The 21,313-nt window shown below is 42.6% G+C and overlaps 1 protein-coding gene across 1 annotated transcript in view; it reads right to left on the reverse strand.

Moving 5' to 3' along the window:
* The window catches only part of LOC306736344 (receptor-type tyrosine-protein phosphatase gamma-like), a gene marked incomplete at both ends in the record, with an annotated part of 390,476 nt that extends 370,316 nt beyond the window's left edge, over positions 1 to 20,160 (reverse strand). Inside the window, one exon of the mRNA XM_079217969.1 lies at positions 20,067 to 20,160. Within this exon, the coding sequence (XP_079074095.1) occupies positions 20,067 to 20,160 (94 nt within the window). The remainder of the gene's footprint in view (positions 1 to 20,066) is intronic.
* Positions 20,161 to 21,313: the final 1,153 nt, after the last annotated feature.

A 21,313-nucleotide genomic window follows, 5' to 3' on the forward strand; every position in this document is an offset into this window, starting at 1 on the left:
ATATTTCCACATATTTCTGGTTTCCATGCTGCAAAGTTCAAAGTCTTGTTGTATCACTGAGTTGCCAGCATGAGTGGCTAGAGGAAACATGATGGTATTGTGTTACCAGCCATCTGCAGTGCAGCTTAAAACACTTAGCCTGTAACCCAAAACGCTTGTGTGTGCGCCTCCCTGCCTTTACTCTGCGGTCGCTTCCGAGTAGAACATGTAATGCATCGTCCTCACCCACCTACCGTACAGCTCAAAACAAGGTGGGATCAAAGCCCGACACACATCATAACGGACAAACTGTGTATCACTTCCAACAGTGATATCGGATTTAATGTGTGACTCAGCCAGTGTTACCAAAAAAGATGAAAGAGAACCCATCTAGATGAGACAACATGGACTGCCTGCACCAAAAATTTCGATTTTCACCACCTGAAAGTTGAATCAAAAGGAGGAGGAGTGTTAAAAAGGGGCTTGTGGCAAGGACAGGGAAACGTGTGAAGAGCCTGTGAGCGAGGCAAATTGTGTGTGTGTGTGTGTGTGTGTGTGTGTGTGTGTGTGTGTGTGTGTGTGTGTGTGTGTGTGTGTATGCTAATTTTGGCTAAGAGATCTGGGAATGATGTTGCTGGCTAAAGCACGGCTCCCTGGTTTAATGGTAATTAGATTTCACTTTTGGTTGGCTCGCCCTGCGCCTGTCAACATCATGTCACAGAAGTGGTCTTTGGAGTGACACCGCCTGAGAGGCTTTTTTTCACTGGCCAGAGCCCAAAACAGGTCCACAGGCATGAAGGCACAGCACTACAAGAAACACAGCTATGGAGAGGGTGAGGGTAAGGGCAAAGCGTAAAAGCAAGTGATGGTAGTGAAGGAATTCAGAATCCTGATAAGAGTTTTATGCACATTTAAAAGGTGCATTCCAGTGGACTGGACCGGTCTCTAATAAGAATATATTTTGGATTAATTTCGGTTAAAATCAATGCAGCCTTATTTCTGACTGATGCATTGGTTTTCTCAAACATCAAGTACATCAACAGCTTTTTAAATTTCCCTTTTAAATCAATGCCTTCTATACAGTGAGAAGCAGTACACACCACATATCTTATAAATGAGGTCTTTCCTGAGAGGAAACTTGTACATAGAATCTTCAGCCTCAGAGTGATTACACATGTAGGTACTGTGACTGTGGTTCCTAGGAAGCAGCTCACATGAGAGAGAAAGCAGAACAGAAGTTGTACACAACCAGTATAAGGCTATTTTAAAGTTTGGAGATAACAATGGTGCAGAGTGTAATATTGTGTTCATCTCATGTCTGAGCAGCATCAGTCCTGCAGACAGTCTATTCTTGGATCACATTACGTTAATTAATGCCAGCACCAAAATACTGCTGATTCTCGCAGAGGCTCCTTCTACCATCCTACAAATTGTGGTATAATTCAGGAACTACAAATTTTCTAATTATGCATTCCTCCATACCTCCATTCATCCATCATCCATCCAGCCTTCCCTCTATCCTTCCATCATACATTCAACCCTGCCTTCATCCATCCCTCCATCGTCCAGTAATCCATCATCCAGCAATCCAGCAATCCATCCCTCCATCGTTCAGCCTTCCATCATCACTTGCTTCAATCATCACTTGCTTCCATCATCCATCCCTCCATCATACCTCCATCCCTTCATCCATCTATCCATAAATCCCCCCAGCCGTCTGCTTGCTCCTGGGGTGCTTCAGAGGTGTCTCTAAGACTCCCATTAGTTAGTAAATCACAGTACAGTGGATTGGATTACAGGCTGTGATTAGGTTACTGATTAAATTAACATTTTGACACTGATGAGTCAATGAGCTGCAATTTCAAAGCAGTACATGATAACTAAGTCAGTTTCCACCAGAGCTGATTTACTTTCCTCATCACTCCTGAACCAAAGAGTACACACCAGAGAATGAAGGAAAAAACAAACACATCTAGGTTCTGGTTGCAACCAGTTTAAATATTATTTGGATCATTCACATAAGATAAAATAAGAGATAAAATAAGATAATCCCTCAGTGGGGAAATTACAGGATCACAGCAGCATTGCTCACAAGTGAATAAAAATAATAATAAAATAGAAACAAGTAATATAAATAATATAAATAAGCAGACTGAATAGAAAAGTATATATAAACAAAAAGTACTTAAACGTATTGCACGTAATATTGTACAATCCTTTGATAATGAGATGGTTTGGGGGAAATGGCCAATACATTACTGAAACCAGATGAGCAAAGGAGGAAGAGGCAAATCCGGACTGAGACATCCTGATTTATCAGGGTTTTCTAACTAGTAGTGGAATTAGTGAAAACTACTCCAGGTATACTATATACATTTAGAGGGTAAAACTGTATCCTGCTGGAATATCACAGACAAACCAGCATTCGCTATTTGACTCCACAGCTGTCTGTTTTTGGTCAGTGTGTCTTATCCAGGAAACATTAAGCATACGTATATCCGTGATGCTTCTTTTGGGGGTTAATGACTAAATCCGTCACTGCTTATCGGTTTGATTCCTTATGTGTTATAACTCTGTTGTGTTGTTCTTTCTGTACACATGACATCTACTTCTGTCCTCCCGGGGAGAGGGATCCTCCTCTGTTGCTCTCCCGAAGGTTTCTTCCTTTTTTTCTCCCCCGTTAAAAGTATTTCCTGAACCGATGTGAGGTCCCGGGATAGAGGATGTCGTATAATGAACAGATTGTAAAGCCCTCTGAGGCAAATTTGCAATTTGAGATTTTGGGCTATACAAAATATATTGAATATACATTGACTTTATTTAATGATTGATTACTCGTTTCCTAAATCTCTTCGACTCCACTGTTGAGAAGCGGTGCAGGTCTTTAACAATAAACTGAGTAATTTATGGTAACAGCCCTCTCCTGTGTCATCTTCTGTAGCTGCTAGCGTGAAGGGACTTGGGCTGGGACCGGTGGTATCAAAGGAAGGAGGGATGGAGTTCGGTCATGACTGCAGCCTCAGCCCGACAATCTACAAAATGTTCCCAAATCCTTAAAGTACATTCATAGCGAAAAAATTAGCAAAGCAATTATTTTTCTAGATTCGCCTGTTCTTCTGATTAAACCCGGTATGACATCACTAACGTTTCCCGCAGTGGACGAGGACGGACGGCTGCTCGACAACCAGCTTTTTGGTCACATGTTGTGATAAACTGCTGCTGTTTCCTCCCTAACTTGGGAGGTTTTATTAAGTTTCATATGAGAGTACTCCGCATCTACTGGGGTAAGTTGTGTGTCTCACGCTGTACTGAGCCAGAGTCGCTGTGTGTGTGTGTGTGTGTGTGTGTGTGTGTGTGTGTGTGTGTGTGTGTGTGTGTGTGTGTGTGTGTGTGTGTGTGTGTCAGAGTAAAGCATGGCACCGCCCCTCGTGCCAAGATACAGAGACAGAGAGGAGGTTTACAACGCTGCTTTTTTTGCGCGAAGATCTCAGTAACAATAGCAGAACCGCTAACCTTGGAGCTTATCGATAGTCATACTATTTACTATTTTCTTATTGGTTCCTGTTTAGAACCTGGTATCAGGGGGAACCCTAGTATAAGGTGTCAAGACTAACTCTTTTTACTAGGAGCACAGCATTTTGTAATAAAATGTAGGTGTACTGTCTTCAAAAATAATGGTCACCATCTGGAGCCTTGTTGTATGTTGACTATGGACGTTGTTTTTTTGGTGGCATAGGAATGGTGACTGGTCTGCACCGCTATGGTTCAGGTTTGGTTCGGCAATCTCAGACTACGTTAAGATTATGTAAATATCTCGGTCATGGTTCAAATGAACCCATGTTGACTGGTTGGCAAGAAGCAGGACATGAACCACAGTTCCCTTTTTCCAAAGTGCACGCTGTGCTGCACCACAGCTGGTGCAAGGGTACATCTATATTACTCCAGCAAGGCAAGAATTTCAGCTAGCACAGGCATTGTCTACAGTTGTGAAAAGTAAAATTGCACTGGTTAACTGGTTGATTTTAATTTGAACCATTTGCCTGTACAACCAGCAGTTCATTGCCACATCTGTTTTAGGATGACAGCAAATCCACATTCTAGGCTGTTAGGACCACACTCTCTTTCTGTCTCTGAGTCCAAAAAGCAAATCTGAATGGTGATGTCCTGTTGTGGAAGCAAACCCAAATGGCTCCAACAGATCATTCCTCGTCCAAGACACTGTTCATTAGCACTTGGCAGCCTGTAATGATGCTGCGGACATCATTGCAGGCCTTCACATGCACATCAACACAAATATCCAGATAACATGATTGGTTTTTGGGTTATCTGGTTGTCTTGAAATACTGCCAAACCGATTGGTGGAACCAAGGCTGGATTACTAAACAGGCAAAGCGAGAAACTGCCTCAGGGCCCCAGACCCCCACGGGTCCCTTTCTCCTGAATGTCCTAGATTCAGTGTCTTTCAGTTGGTTTGTAGTAAATTAATCACATGCACGTTACTTTTCCAACTTTCTGAAATGAAGGCTTAATCAATCAATCAAATAATCAGTGCATTCATTATTTAAATATTTTCCATATAGTACATACAATAATTGTCTCTTAAATATTGAATCCCTTTACCATTGGTCTTTGATCTGCTGGCCAAACTGAGTAACATAAATCGTAGACAACACATGTCTCTGGTTACTATTTTCGAAACTTTTACAGACTAATTAATTAATTGCAGATCTGAATGAAAAATAAAATGAAAGACTGCATACGACTTCATATGTTCAAGAGCCAAAATAAAATGTTTAAAGAATGTTGAGCAACAGCCTCCAAATTAAAATTATTATTATTATTCATTAGCAGCAAAAGCAGTTTTCTGACTTCTTTTAGACACACACTGAATTACTTTGCTGTCCAATTCCCCCACTCTCTCTCAGTGTGGTACCTAGAAAGTACTTCAGGAGCGTCAGGCTTGGCTGATTTCCATTCGATTTCCCCTGCGGGTCATCCATCGGCCTGGGGACATGGAAAGCCGGAGCGCCCAGCCCGAGGTGATTAACAGAAGAAAGATGGCTGCAGTTTGCGGCGTAAATCCAAAGGCGTTTCAGGTGGAACACGGGTGCTTGTCTAGCAGTGAGGAATGGGGAAGGCTTCACCCAATCCAGCAGCGAAAACCTCCTCTCCCTCTCTGTCCTTACTCCAGTTTCAGCAAACAGAGGGGAGGCGAAAATAGAGAGGGGAAGTTAAAAAGAAGGATATCTTTTGAGAAGACCACAAAATAAATGCATGAAAAGCAATACTCAGAGAAATTATGGAAGAAAGAGTGACAGGGGCTGAGAAAACTTGAGTGGAATCCTGTGCACCCAGGGGTGATATTAGTGAACCCCATCTGTTCAACATATGGCGCGAGGAGCCAAACACAAAGTGACCTGCTGCGGAAATCTTGAATTTAGCCGCCATGCACTTACAGAGGGCAAGACAAGCCTTAGTCCTGCTGAGACCTCTCCATTCGTCATCCACCAAATATGTTCTCCTCACACATTGCATGGGAGAAAATCTTACAAGTTACTGGATGGACTGATGCCAAATTCTGTTTTTTTCTACAGCACCGTAGGTACCATAAGTAACGGTATCAGGGCTCTAGATAATGATGCATTGTGAACATCACATCCATGTTCAAATCGGCAGGAGGACTAGTTAACGTTTGCTGTTAGGAGCTGGTGAGCAGCACAGTCCTGCTCGGCTAAATGACAAAGAGAACATATCGATTGTGAATTTGCTGTTTATTATTTTTGCATCATCTTAATCGAGCTACTGGCTTTGCAAATTTTTTTTCTACTTCTTTAACGCTTTGCTGCAAGAAGTGCATATTTGCTGCTTTCACCCCATTTTAGCATAATTTTGTCCTAATTTCAGTTTTTTTATGCTTATTGCTCATGAGTTATACCCCAAATGTTTTCTACTAAAATATGACTTTTCAATTTTATGAGATAGAACTTGAACGCATTATAATGAGTTGCATTATAATGCGTTCAAGTTCTATCCAGTAAACATTTGTATTAATATAAATTAAATAAGAACTTAATCATGATATGTTAAAATCCTATAAAATGTAGTATGTGATTTATTTTTGGGAAGCAAATATGGAATTTCACTGGTATTAGTATCGTCCTAAACCTTTGGGATGGTGACATCCCTAGACTGTTGCATTAGATGATTTATCTGCAAACATCAAATCACAGTCAGATTGAAGGTTTAATTGTCTTGCCCAAACCAGTTAATCTGATTTAACAGTATAATAAATCATTTTGGCTGATTGTTCAGTGGCAACAGTCACTGACAATTTGTCAAAATGCTTTCTTACAGTAAACCACATTATATGCTGAAATTGCTCGCAGTAATATTGTTGGTCAAGTGTCATAACCGTAACTCAATATTTGAATCTGCAAATTGCTGGGTTACCCGTCAGGGTCTGCTGTTTCTGTCCATATGTATCTGGTGGAAGGACAGGTGGAAGTGATTACAGGGAGGTAGGAGTCCTTGATAACTGGAGTGTGACTGCGTTATAGGAAAAGTCAAAGTTGCTATTAGAACTTCAAACCCGTTTATTAGCGCAACCATGGCATGTCCATGTAACTGACAGGATTCATGCCTGACTTCACCTCTCTGCAGGTGGAGCCGTTCTCCTTTTCCGCAATATCTTTTGAGCTTGTGCAGTAGCACAACACTTTTAATTATTCTGGGAAATAGCTCAACATCTACTGGATGGAATAGCTCAAAGGTTTGTACGGACATTCATGGTTCCCAGATGACGTATCTAAGACTAAAACTCCCCTGACTTCCCATTTACTACCACTGAATTGTTGACATGTTTAGTTCATGGTAAATATCTTGACAACTATTGGATGGATTGCCATGTAATTTGGTATACGAACTGTTAAAAATAATAATAATAAAAGTAATTTATGTTTCCACCAGTCACCTGTTGTCAAATGTACCCATGTTAATCCATAACACAAAAGGGCCGAAGGTCATTTAAAGAGGAAAGTAAACTCCTCCACCACCGTCCTCTCACATGGGGTCAGGGGGAGAATTGTCTTGGAGATTGAGAGACAAACACTAGACATCGAGTATGACAGCTGATAGAGGACCAAGCTCTTACAGCACAAAGGCATGTAAAATAGAGGGTGAGGTCACTAGAGATTAAAAAAGAAGAGAGAGCTTTGCTGTTTAAAGCACCTCCCCCTGGAACTAAGACAAATTGGGCTATGCTCTTGTCTTGGTGGCCCCCAAGTACCCATCCTTCTCTCTGAGGAGGAAGCCAGTGTCTCCCAAGCATTAAAGTGGAAAAACCAACGGCACTGCAAGAATTTAATGAGGAGGGCTTTGCACTGTTCTGCGCTCAGCGTGTGACACAACACTTCTTGGCATGTAGGGATTTTTTTCTCTCTCTGTTCTTTATTCACTGCCTTTATTTCCACTGCCTACACAGGAGGAATGGAGTGGAAATTCAGGCTTGAAACCAGCTCTGGCCCAACACAGACACAAATTCATGATTTGTTTCACACTGCTTGTGGAAAAAAAAATGGACAACTGCGAACAAAGCTCAATCCCAAAAAGGAAGAAAAACCCAATAAGAAACTTTTGACTTGTGATTAATTTACTTTATTTAGTATTTTGTCTTTCTTGATGTGAAAACATATTTTGAATATGTGCATGCATTGTACTTTAATTGTAGCGTTGGTTGTGATTTTTCTTTTCAAGTGTACATGCCAGCTTTCATAAAAACAATTATAATAGTGCAATTGATATGGTAGAATACAAGTTAAATTAACTTTCTAAATCATAACTCATGACACAATCATTAATGGTCATATAATGACCTAGAAACCCTCTTTCACAAATATACGTGTACTACTTTGTCATTGGGCTGACGCTGCATCGACTCTCACAGGTCACAGTTGTCTTGATGAAGCTTCGCACAACACAAAATTAACTGAGCTGAAGAGAAGGTTTGTGCTTCCATTGTATATATTTGATCAATCATTGGCAGCCCTAAGATTGGAGTGCAGGCACTGACCTTTGTTTGGGAGCTGCATATGTTACATTGGTGGTGGTGGTGGTGGTGGTGGAGGAGTAAGAGGAGTGCAAAAAATGTATTCAAGGAGTGGGAGGCAGGAGAGCTCTCAGCAGAGGGGGGGGCGGGGGGGGGGGGGGGGGGGGGTGTTGAAAATGGAGCAGGGGGTTGATGGATGAACATTTCCAACACTGGTCTGGTTGAGTCGTAAAACAAGTCTTATTAGATGGCAACTCAAAATCAGAAATCATTATTTAGTCCCCCAAACCCTCTGTCACACTGAACGTGCCCTTGGTCCCCTGTCTGTTAACATAAAGTCCACTGCCAGAAACTTAGGAGTCCTATTTGATTCAGATTGAAGCTTCAAACCACAAATCACAAAGGTTGTCCAGTCTTGCTTACTACAAATAAGAACCATCTCCACAATTCAACCTAGAAAAAGTAATTTATGCTTTAATCTTTTTCAACCAGAAGTCACTCCCTCCCTTCAGAACGCAGCAGATCAGCCTCTCACTGGTTTTAATGGACAACATCATATCACTCTAATCCTGACTTCTCTTCACTGGCTCCCTGTTTGTTCTACAATTGATTTTTAGATTGTACTGATCAGTTTTAAAGCACGTCTGGGTCTGGCCCCAAAGTATATTGCAGACATATTGACCCCTTATGAGCCGGCTCGCTGCCTTAGATCCTCAGGTGGGTTCCAAAGTCCAAGCTCAGACCAAAGGAGACCGTGCTTTTGAAATCAGGACCCGTCGACTTTGGAACAACCTGCTTCAGCAGATAAGGCTTACAGAATTAGTAGTCTCTTTGAAATCACTTTTTAAAACCCATTTTTACAGACTGGTTTTATGTGATTGTTTAAAATTAAATTATAGTATTTATTTCTTCGTTTATTTCTATTGTATCGATTGGTTTTATCGTTTGTCATATTGTATCAGGGTTTAACTCTTACATTAGTTTGTCTTGTTTTGTTGGGCCTCACTGTTAAGCTTTCTGTTGTTTTATGCCTTTGCTTTTGTTGTTCCTTCTGTCAAAACCCTTTGTAAACTCTATATAAATAAAGTTATTATTAATATTGTTATGAATGAGTGCCTGGTGATAATCCAGAGGAAGCACACTGAGGGTCACAGCTGTGCTATGTCAGCAAAAACACATTCTTTGGACAAACGGAATGGATTCTACAGTTACCCTTAGGGAAAAAAAACATTCATTAAAAAAGAGTTTTTCTCAATAATTTCACTCAAACCAAAACTAATGGTTCACACTGAACGTAAAGCGCAGCACGATTACAAACAGGGACACTGACCTCATGACGTCCGTGAGTCAAAAATGGAGGAAAGAAATATTGTGTTTGTCTGTGGTCACACAACTTTATGTATGTCGAAACCACAACAATAACATAACTGCCTTATTTATACCTCAATTATGCGATCTAGCTACAATGTTAGAATGTTTCATTAAAACAAACATTAAAAATAATTGCTTGTTATCTTGCCAACAGCCTCTTACAAAGCTTGAATTCAGATTTTGAATCCATATGATAATGTAAATATTTCAGCATCCTTTTTATCCATTTATTGTAGTGAAATCACAGCGTATATAACATGGGCCTGCGAATGCATTCAACCCACGTTGGACCCGTTCTCATGAGTCAGCTGTCAGGCTGTCTGCTTCAGACCTTAGTCTGCAGTGTAGTACACTTAGTGATAAACCACAGAAATATACAGCGTTACATGAGGCCTCATGATCACAGAGAGTTTGTGTATCACGTCTCCACTCCTGTCCAAATGCTGCCTCTCTGTCTCCCTCCCTGTGTGACAGGATGATGTCTTCAGTTATTGTCAATGTGTTTGCGCGTGATACAAAAGGTCCGACCTGCTGTTCATAACAAGGAATATAATAACGTATTACTATATATGACAATAAACAAATAAATCATGCCTTCTTCCAGCCACAGTACTTGTGTAGCTTATGTTCCAGTAAGAATAAAACATTATAAAGTCTTTTATCAATTGATGTTTTTTTTGCCAGCTCCTCAGCACCCCTACTTCCATCTATGGGGACTTGAGAGAGAAAGATGAAAGAAGACAGATAAGAGTCTTTGTCAACTCTAGCAGCAATGCTTTGAGTTAAATGTTTACACCACAGTGCTAACGTATGTTTGCATGCTAAGTATGTTTACATGCTAATGTAGCAGGGAACGTTTGGCAAGTTAAGGCTGATGGGAATGGGATTAGTTTTGCAGGTATTAATGGAAATTCTTTGTTAGGAATAACCCCTTGAGATGTACCATCTCGTTTTCAAAGGGGTCCTTAACAACAATTTTACAATACAAGCACAATTAGAAAAAAATCTAAAACAACAAGATAAATAGACGATACCAAAAATGACAACACAAAAATCTAAAATACAGAAAAGCATTAATGTCAGTGATAGCATTTAGTAATAAAGTCATAAGACATAATTATAGAGATAGCATTATGGACAACTGATCTTGTAATAAGAAGACAGAGCATTTGAACCGGTGGAAAGATGATATGGATCGAATATTTACAGGTAGATTATTCGAATCAGAGGAAGCATTAAACACAAAGGCGTTTTTACCTCATGACTGAGACCGTAGGAACAGAAAGAAGAGCTGTAAAGAGTCTTAATTAATAATTAGAAGAGATAGGTACCATCCACTGTTTTAAGTCGAGAGGGTAATTGAAATTAATCCATATACAAATTAACTGGAGCCAATGCTGCTGTTTTCTTATGTTGGGAGAAGGCAACTGAAAAGTTTCATACATTGTATGAAGTGATGAGTTATGAAAGGACAGCCAATACAAAATTGAGATAATCTACTATAAACTACATTAGTTCATAAACCAAAATATATTCCAAACATATACTTGATGATGGAGCTCACTGAAAAGTAGATTGCCAAAGTGACCAAATTGCATTCCAATGGAAATATATTGAATTGAATTAAAATTGAATCCACCTGCTGTCAAAAGGACCAAAGACACAAATGTTTTTACCAAATTTCCTCAAAATGAATCTGATATCATCAAATGATTTGAGCCTGGACCCAAGTGGTGGACTGATTGACTTTTCCATCACTAGATCCAGGCTGCCGACATAACCACAACAGATTGATCGACCTTGGGGGAGCAGAAGCTTTTACTCCCCAGTCCCTGCTAAAGATCAAGATCCTTCACCTCCAATGATGCAACTCATTAGCATCATTTCATTAGACCTTCCTGCCCGATGAACACCCACATCCTTCACAACGCCTTGAGTTTAAAATGTGTCCCAGACTGAGGATGTCACTTGAGCAAGTTTCTTGTCAAAGTAAATGATTGAGTCATACTCCTCAAAATGGGTGAACTGGTCTTGAGGTTTAACATGTATGTTCTCCGGGATTTGTTTCACACTGGTTGCTTGAGGTACAACAATTAACCTGCTGAGTAAAAGACCATCATTGCTGATGGGATATTAATAAGATGCAGGCTGTAAATAGCCAGAGCTTGCTTTCCTCTCAGTCTATGTCTAAGCCAGTCACCCATTATCTTCATAAAATGATAATATCATATTTATTTCCTCATTAACAGCCAAGGAGGAGGTTTTAAAAGGTGTCCTTATGTGTCCAACACTTTGCATCTTGATGTTGACTTTGAGATTCATCCAGAATCCTAATTTGCATTGCTTTATTCATTAAGGACTTTTACTGCAAATGCTACTTTGTGAGCATTTAACAACTGTAAAATAAGTGTGTGTGTGTGTGTGTGTGTGTGTGTGTGTGTGTGTGTGTGTGTGTGTGTGTGTGTGTGTGTGTGTGTGTTACGTTTTTCCAATTGTGGTGAAAAATGGGATTTAACTTTATGGCCATTAGTTTGGGCTGTGTTCAGAATAATAATCTGTGGTTACAGAAGCATGTTAATGTGACCAGAAAGGAGAGAACCCCAGGAGGCCAGCAAGAGAACCAAATGCTGTGTATGAATAGGACAGAATGAACGAAAGAAGGAGAATGTTCAGGGGAGACAAAAAAAGACAACAAGTGCAGAATGAAGGACAATGGAGTACAAACTCGGGATTTAGTAGTAGAAAGAGCAACATTATGATAAACACAAGCAAATTAAAGGATACAAGGGAATGAGCAAGGAACAGAAAGAAGGACAGAAGGTACGAAGGGAACAACAAAAGAGGAAAAGAAAAGGGTAGAACAAAAGAAGTGTTGGAAGTATAGAATGAGTGGACGTACTACAAAGACAGAATGAACAAATGAAAAAGAGAATGTGGGGAAAAGGGGAAAGAAGAATTGACAAAAAAAGGGAAAAAGAGATGAAATGACAGAACGAAAGGTGTTTTAAAAAAAGTAAGAGCAAAAGGATAAAAAGAGTAAAACTATGTGGGAAGAATGGAGACACGGACAGTGGAAAGTAAAATAGAAATAAAAACAGCAGAAAAAGGGCAGAGAGGTAATGGGCCCAGAAGAAGAGGAAGAAGTGAGTAAAAGGCTTACGGAACTGTTCAGTAAAACATGATGGCCGTTGTCTAACTGACACACGAATATTATAGTAAAGTGGTGACATTTCTTTCACCTTTCTCACGGAGAAAGCAGCTGCTTCCATTCCTCTGTCAGCAGGGATGACTGATGGAAGTCGAGTCAAGTACATTCCAACATTCAAAATGAGAACACGTTGTGGGAAATGGCAGGAACACCCATCTACACCTTTCACTGGTGTATCGGCGAGCTGTCACAGCCCCGGAGTGAATGGCCACCTATCGAGCCTGACAAATGAACACAAAGTGTCTGAAAGTCCTGACATGTGCCAAGGTGGCGGCGTAGGAGTGGGGAGGGCCCATGGTCAAAAGAATCACCACCTGGCGACCGTCTGCCGCCTCTCCGTCAGGAATATCTCATCAAACTGCATCTTACGGCTTTGGAAATGACTCGCCCTGTCACAAGTTTGGATGTCGGGGAGGGAGAGTGCAGACTCTCTCTCTCTTTGGCTTTTGTCGAGTCCATTTGTTTTCCCATCTCATCTCCTTCTTGTCTCACCTCCCAGTGTTTGTTTGGTGTCGCCGTCGGTTAGGCTCGTCAGCCTCCATGCCGGTCGACAGCCTGTCAGTCTAAGCTCCTTTTAACACACAGCGGCCCTGCACAGTGACACAGAAGCTCCCCTGGCATCCCGCTTAGCAAAATAGAAAAAAAGGGCTTGGCTGCGTTCACCTCTCCACTCTCATCAGCATCTCGTGCTGTCTCTATGTCTTTCTCGCTTCTCTTTGTTTTTCCCCTCTCTGTGTTGTGTTTCTGCCTGCACGCTACCGGAGCCTGCCAGGCTGTCTTGCAGCATTTATTGGTTTACCAACAGGGAATGGAGACAAAAGAAGTGCACGGGCTCTTTTTGCTAGATGTACATTCAACTAATCGTTTACTCTGTTGTTGCCTGTAGGGCTGGGTTACGCTCCATTTTATTCTATACTAGTGCCAATAAGGTACTGAAGTTTTGCTAATAATACCCAATCCATACTGTTTCTCATTCCTTACTTTGACAAACACAAACACATTTTTGAACAACAGATCAAATGATTTCACAGGGGTCTTCTGCGGCGACAAAGCCACAGTTATCGTCCCTGCTGTTTGTTTTGATTTTCCAGGCCGAAAACTTCACCCTCAACCTCCAGCTGCAGCAGAGAGGCTGTGATGTGGAAACCACGGATGGAATAGCAGAGTGTGATAGGAATCGATAAAAGGAATCAACTGTAAAACGCAAGATATCATGGAATTTGTGGAAATTTAGGGTTTTAGGGTTTAAAGGAAAACTGAAATAGAAAAATAGAAAAATAAAAAAAGTATCCAGATTTCATAAGGCCTTAGTGGAGCATTGAGCAGCTAGAGAGCCAGGCATTCTTGTCAAAGAGAGGCGGAGACCAAACCAGAGTTAACTGGAGATAAATGGATGCTTATGTTGCTCTGTGTCTGTTGGATGTGTAATACGCATTGATTGTACAGTTATTTTACTTACCGTATTAAAACATCTGAAATTGGCAAACCTTTGATTTAAATGAGCAACTTTCTGATCAGATCAGTCAAACAAGATTAAGAATGTACCCAGACATTCAATGGCACTATTTTTCTGCATTCAGTGCTATGAGCACATTTAGTTTCCCAAAAAAATATTGGAGTTTGACAGCACAGTCCTTGTCTGTCACACAAGCAGTGCAGCGTGATCTGCTGCTGGTTCTCTTTAAAGACAATGCGGCTACAGCTACAGTGGAAAGAGACTACTTCAAAGTATGTTTGATGCAGGATCTAGGCTTTTTCCAACAGCATTAGTCAGTCGTACAAAACGCCTGCTTCAGAGGCATGATGGTGATAATGGCTGAGGGAAGCAGAACACATGGCAGCCAACACGAAAACCCTGCCGAAGCAAACAAGACTTAGCAAGCAGCATGAACGGAGAAAGAAGGTGGGGGGGTCGATGCTGTCGCCGGCCTGACTGAGCTAAAATTTCAGGGAGGCACCCTCCAGAAAATGATAGGGGAACACCCTCTCCTCTCCTCCAAATAATCTGCCACTGGACTTGATTAAAACAATGAAGTGGAACAATGGAGACACGGAGATAAGTGAAAGCCTGGTGGTGGTTGAAGAGCGCGCCTTTACTTTCAGCAGTCCATTACGTCTGAGAGAAACGCGGCCCGGCATGAGGAGGAGGCCGACAGCTCCATCTCTCCCACTCTTCTCCTATTTCAGGCTGCACTGTGGGGCCACGAGTTTATGAATTCATTTTTTTCTTTTAAATCTGATGAGAAACAGATTAAAAAGCTAACAGCCACGCTCAGCTGAGCGGAAACGCTGATCGAAAAACAAAATAAGGCGATGCTCCGTGCTCGGCTCCACTCATCGTGTTCCTGAGATATCATTAGCGCCTCTGCACTTAATAACATCATTACTATTGTTATCATTATCAGACCTATTTATCTTTAGTTCCCCCCTTTGTGCAACAAAACAGCATCATTTCCCGCTCAAAATCAATAGCCCGATAGAAGGGATGTTTTATTTTTCCTCCATTTATCTGCTTCCCGGTCCCTCTCTCTCAGGCAGCTACCTCGTAATGACACGACGACAGCTACCAAGCAGCATTCTACACGGATAACTGCCTGCTGCCACCCCTCCCACCCCCGTTGCATCTTACATTCACACACACAACCACGACACGCTATCTTTTAATCAATCTATTAAGGAAAGCCAGGATGGTGTTGACAGGCCCCTCGCTGACTGATAAAGTGACCCCCGAGTCGACGTGCAAGCGCTTTCCCGGCCACAGCGCATGCCGGATAATAGCTCGCCGAGCACTGAGATGATGATGATGATAATGTTGGCAACCGAGGGCCACGAAGCATATCCAATCCCTTCCCTAAATGTCAACCTTCTCACCGTATCGCTGCGACAAAAAGGCTCAGAGAAAAGGTTTGTGACACGGGGGCCTGCTTAGAATGGTTAACAAACCCACATGTCTCATTTGTTCCTGGATTTAAGAGAAGCAGGGAAGGTGCATGTGTATGCACATGCACACTCAGAGCAGAGAGTGCATTTAAAAGAACACAGGAGGAAAGAGACAGAGATAGATGGAAAGGGGGTTTGTGCATTCGTGGGGGTGAAAAGATGTTCTAGCTCAGGCGCTTGTTGGGAGATTACAATGACTGTTCTGTTTTTCCTCCTGGCCAGGAGCGACGGGCCCATTCATTTTCACAGCAAAGAGCGACAGATTGAAGGCCAGACATCTCTTTTTGTCCCTGTCTCCTCTGTCTTCTCCCTTTTCTTTTCTTTCTCCGTCTCTCTTGTGTGTTTGGTTAACCCAGGGCTGAAGTGCAGCGCAGTGACAGGGGCGTGATGCCTCGACGCTGACACCGCACGCCGCAGACGGAAAAGGGAAAGTGATGCTCTGTGTCAGCTAGCGGACGCCCCACGGGGATGTTCAGTGTTTTCCAGACTAAAAAAAAAAAAAAAACAGATGTTTGTGTGGCTGCAAACCGGCCATTATGTGGGCGACTGGGGGCGTGTTGGCAGCAGTCGGGTCACTGGTGCTGACACGACAGCGCGGCACAATCTCCCTGTATTTCTAACGGCACTTGGCTGAATCATTGCCGGTGTTGCTCTGCAGCGAGGTATGACATTATTAAGGTGGACTCCGTAGTAAACAATGCATTCTACTCTAGGAGAGCTCAGAGGAGGAAGCGCTTACCCATGCCCTCCCTAATCTACAGCTTAAAGCTGAGGCTGTGATTGCGGACGTCAGAGCCTCCACGCTGAGGAAATCACAGGGAGACGCTTCAAAGATGCATACGTACATGAAGTGAGATAAATCACTGTCAATTTTCTCACACGGCTTCTAGCTGCTTTTCCGTGAGCGTGTGGTATGTTAATCTACAAGGGAATGAGAATCTTTACCACATTTCACTCAGGTTGGTCTCATTAACAAACCAACTTCTGGTCACTTCTGAACAAGTCCAGATCTGAACCTGCATGGTCACATGCGCATGTCTTTTCATCAGGCAGGTAATCACATCATGCACAGACATTTCAATCGTCTTTATCCTGTATTCCTGGATGTGATCTTCATTTTTCTTATTACGATTATCTTGTTTTGTTTTGCCAGCTAATTCGTATTGGAAACAAGTTGGAATGCCGACAACACTCGCAAAGATCTGCCAGTGGGGTGCCATTGTGTTTCTTTTGTTTTGAAGAGAAATAAATGCTTTAGGACTCAATACAATGTCTGAACTGAGAATCTTTACACAAAGTGAGAATCTTTTCAGAACCTCCCCTTTATTACCTTCACTCCACAATAAAGCCAGTAAATCAGAAATGCTAAAAATATTTTTTTATAGCTGATTATACACCATCAACCAGCAAAGCGATCCACATTTGCATGTGGCCCACGGGTGACATGCTTTTTACGGAAAGCCGATCTTGCCTTTCGTTGCGCTTTTCCAAACCAATCTCCTAGATAAGAGTCTTATTAATAGAAAAGAGGAGCGGGCCGGAGGTAAGGAGAGCAGCGGTGAGAGCAGCGGTGAGAGCCTGCGGATGATGATACCCAGCAGGAGAGAGGCACACTCATCTCTGTTTCTACATCATCTGCCAGCCGTTAACATGAACCAGCCACCTCGGGCTCGCTCCAAGCCGTTATCATGACAACACACGGGCGAGCCGAGGGGAGAGAGAGGAGCGAAAGAAGAGGTCAAGTAGAGACTGGGAGGGAGAGAGATTATTATTATGTCCCACCGCAGATTTGTCCTTTGGTGACAATGTCCACTTTCACAGATATCCGTCAGGTCGCTCGAGCATCACAAGCAGGCAGCTCAATATTCGTCCATCTTTTCCTTTATTCCTATTTAATATATTTTGTTAACTTATATTTCATTCCAATTGATTTTCCCCCTAACCCATGTTAAGATGTTTTCCTTTATTTGTTGCCTTTCCAAATGCAAATTGATATGCAGCTGATTTTGACATTAGGATTGGCATGCGCCCCTCTCACAGCAGGCAGAATATTCATTTTCTTTACCTGATTTTTTTATAAAAAGAAAAAGAAACTGTTGATAAAATCATTACATGTATCTGTTTCATGTGTTACTTTTTCTTCCAGTCAACACTGCTAATGAGCTAGTTTATTAATACCCACTACATCCTTACAAAACAAAAAATTAAATCCATTTGGATTTATGTATTTTTAATATTTGGTCTGGGAAAAACTACTGGCTAAACAATCCTCATGTGCTCACGAATCACCGCAAATAAATGAATTCTCAACCTGTGGGACAAACTGCTCTCCATCCGTCTATCTAAGCCTCCACCCATCCATCAGCATCATCCATCTCTCACAGCAGCGCTCTCTTTCACTTCCCACTCAGTCAATGTTATTTCTCCCCAGATTTGTGATCAGATAGAAATGCAAGATGAAAAATAGAGGGGATGGAGAAGCACGGTACAAACCCTTGAATGTCTAACAAGGACCATTTCATAAAATTCATCGTCTATCTATTTGTCTATCAATCCTAAAGGCACACTGGGATGGATTTGCTAAAGCACTGACTGTGTTCATTGGTCAACAGGGCAGCATTATCTTTTGCTCTCCGACTCTTAGTCTGTGTGTTTAATGACATCTCTTAAGACTCGTAAAACACAAGAGCTAATCTAGGCGAGCGGAGAAGTAGGCCGATACAGTCCGACTAGCGGGTCACATCTAGAGACAGCTCCAGCTGACAGCTCAACACACGCTCAGAGAATGTCAACATTCTCGTGGCTCCTCAGACTGGGGGTTGGCTGCCAGTACGAGTCCACAATGCCATAGGGGGTCCAACGGAATTAGTAAAACACAGTTTGTTCACGCCGCTGTAACACACCCATCTGAAAACAGAGCCGGGTATTATGTCAAAATGCTATCAACCTCACGACGTGACACACTTTGACTTATTATCATGTGGAGGCTGGGTTCCATTTTAAATTTGCCGTTTAGTTGTTTTACAAGCTGAATTACATCTCTGAGCCTCTCAGTGTGCTCTGGCTGAGTGGAACAAACTATCACTCTGCATCCGCATTGCACGTCCATCATTCTCTTTTGCTTATTTTGTCTTGTAATTGAATCCGCTGAAAGCACTATTAGTCATGCCAAAAACCAAGATCAAGTTAAAGAGGGATTTGGTCAGAAATATTGAGATTTTTTATGTTATCCGTATCCCTTTATTAAATACTGTCGAACAGTAATGATTCCTATCGGACAACAAAGATGCTCACAGAGGGAGGTCATTTGTAAAATATGATCACATATGCACATAATATGAATCTGATTTAAAGCGGAAGGTGAACACGAGAACCTCCCTGTAACGCATAGAGCCCTGATCGGGTCGGACAGCCTGCGAAAGTGTGGAAGTCATTTCTTGGCTTTTTCACATGTAGTGCACGTGGACACTCTAGTCAAGGTCAAACTTGATTTGTTGGATTTATTTTCTAATTTGATACAACAGATTTGTCCTCCTGTCTTTGAATTAAAAAAAAACACCAGAAGAGGTGTTGTTCCTCTTCAGGTGTTGGCCCCTGAGGCTTTGGACCTGCCACATGAGGGTCCAGGGCCCAGGGGTCTTTGGTTTGGCTGTAATTGAAGCAGACGGCTCCTTTTGCTAAATGAATGTGGGAAACGGTAACATTCTAATTATGTAATATCTGGAGATTAGCCCAATTAGAGAAAGACAGCATTTTGTTTCTCCCAATTAAAAACCCAAAGCGTTCCTCAGCCATATGGGTATCGAGAGCCACATCTTGATTGTTGGTGGAACTCCTCTGAGGGGTCTACGTGCCCAAACACAGGCACGAGGTCTGCTTCCCCCCTCAGCACAGATTTAAGCCTCATCTGCAATTTTTTTGGGGTTGTGTGCCGGAGTGTGCGAAGAGGCTTCACAGCCCTGCTGCCTTGCTTCAGGCGCTAAGATTACGGCTTTGGCGTGCGCGCAGCCGGCTGACAAGACATCACATCTTCCTCGTTGCATCTACCCAGAGCTCTGACCCCACTACCAGCCTCCCGTGCCGACTGCTCGGTTTAAACTGGCTCAAGCCGTTGTTTATTGTGTCCTAGTTTGATTCTATTTGACGGGAACTGCAGAATCAAATAGAGATGACTGAGTTCCACCAGGGAGAGGGACGGCAGGGGAAACGCGCTTCTAAAACAGAGTTGGATGAGGAGGTTCTAACGAGTCACTCCGCTGCATACTAATCCTTTCACTAACTGCCTTTCTGCGTGTCCGATAGTTTACAGTCGTCGTGCCGGTGCCGGGGAAGCGCGTCGGGCCAGGAGGCACGAAATGCTCCCAGCCAGTGACCCGTTACAGGATCTTCCATGAGGAGACTTTATTCTATCAGCCTCTTAGAGATACCTTTCGTCCCGACAACAACACAGTGACGACCACATTCCTTCATGGACACGAGCAACAAACCAGCCCAGTGTTTGACTTGTAGGGGTGTGAAACTTACCAGGATGACACTCGGCCCGGAGGAGCACGAAGGCAGGCAGAGTGAGTGAGAAAATCCACCAGCAGCAACAACACGAATGCAGTAGCCTCCACATGGCAGTAATGTGCACGTCGACATGCAAACAATAAACCGCAACAACTGTTGAGTTTCTCCCTTTTTGCGGGCGATTCAGCGACGCCTTCGCTGCGTAAAAAGCAGCGCCGGAGACGCAGCGCAGACGGAGACCGGGCACGGTGGAGGGAGGAGAGGTGTTCAGAGGTCCAGTAAAGAGTCTTTCCGTCCCGAAATAAGCCCGATATCCCCGTATATGAGCATAACACGCCGACACCGGTGGTTGTAGAGGAGCGTGTATGTGTTCAGCAAGGTGAGAGCGGGATGATGGAGACTAGCAGCGGCGGTCCGCACGGCGCGTCGTCGCTCCTGGAGCTGCGGCGGTGGAGGCAGCGCTCGTCGGGCACACGGCGAGAGGAGAGTCGGTGTTGGTGTTGGTGGTAGAGAGGCGCTGGAAGCGATCCATTCCTCCGTCCATCCAGGAAATAGCGTATGAGCACAAGTCTGGCAGAGACTTTAAAACAGTCTTGAGGGGGAGAGAGAGCGCGACAGAGGGAGAGAGAAAAGGATGGAGAGAGAGAGAGAGGAATGGGAGAGAGAGAGAGGTCATTCCTCTGGATCCTAGCGCCGGCTCTAGAACGCACAGTCGCTGGGTTTAATAGTGAGCACATGTCCTATAATAATAGGTAATAATAGATATGAGCTCCCCGGGGATCCTCGAGCTTTTTGTTCATATTAATGACTCCAAAATAGATCCACATGCAGAGCACCCCCATTTCACCATTCCAGAAGAGTTTGTCCTAGAAGGAGCCCAGTCTGGAAGGACCTGGTTTAGTAATGATTTATTGACTTTACTAAAGGCATCAATTAAGGCAATGCAAGGTGAAGCAGAGTCCACTAAACTAATGCAAAATAATGCATTTCTATCACTATGATGGCAAGTGAAGGTCAAATTAGAAGATGATTATATCAGGGGCACAAATATAGACAGTGCATGCTGGATTTGCGTTTTTGGAAATATGAAAAAATACTTTTCATAGCAGGTATTGTCTGTCCGAGAAAGTATGAACATCTGTCGACTATTTTCTAAATCAATCATATCATCTATCCATCAATCATGTATCAATCAATGAATTATATATTCTTCCTCATTTAAAGATGATTTATATTGATAAAAAGTTACTGGTTACGCACCA

Source organism: Taurulus bubalis, assembly GCF_910589615.1.
Source record: "Taurulus bubalis genome assembly, chromosome: 5".
Lineage (NCBI taxonomy): Eukaryota > Metazoa > Chordata > Actinopteri > Perciformes > Cottidae > Taurulus > Taurulus bubalis.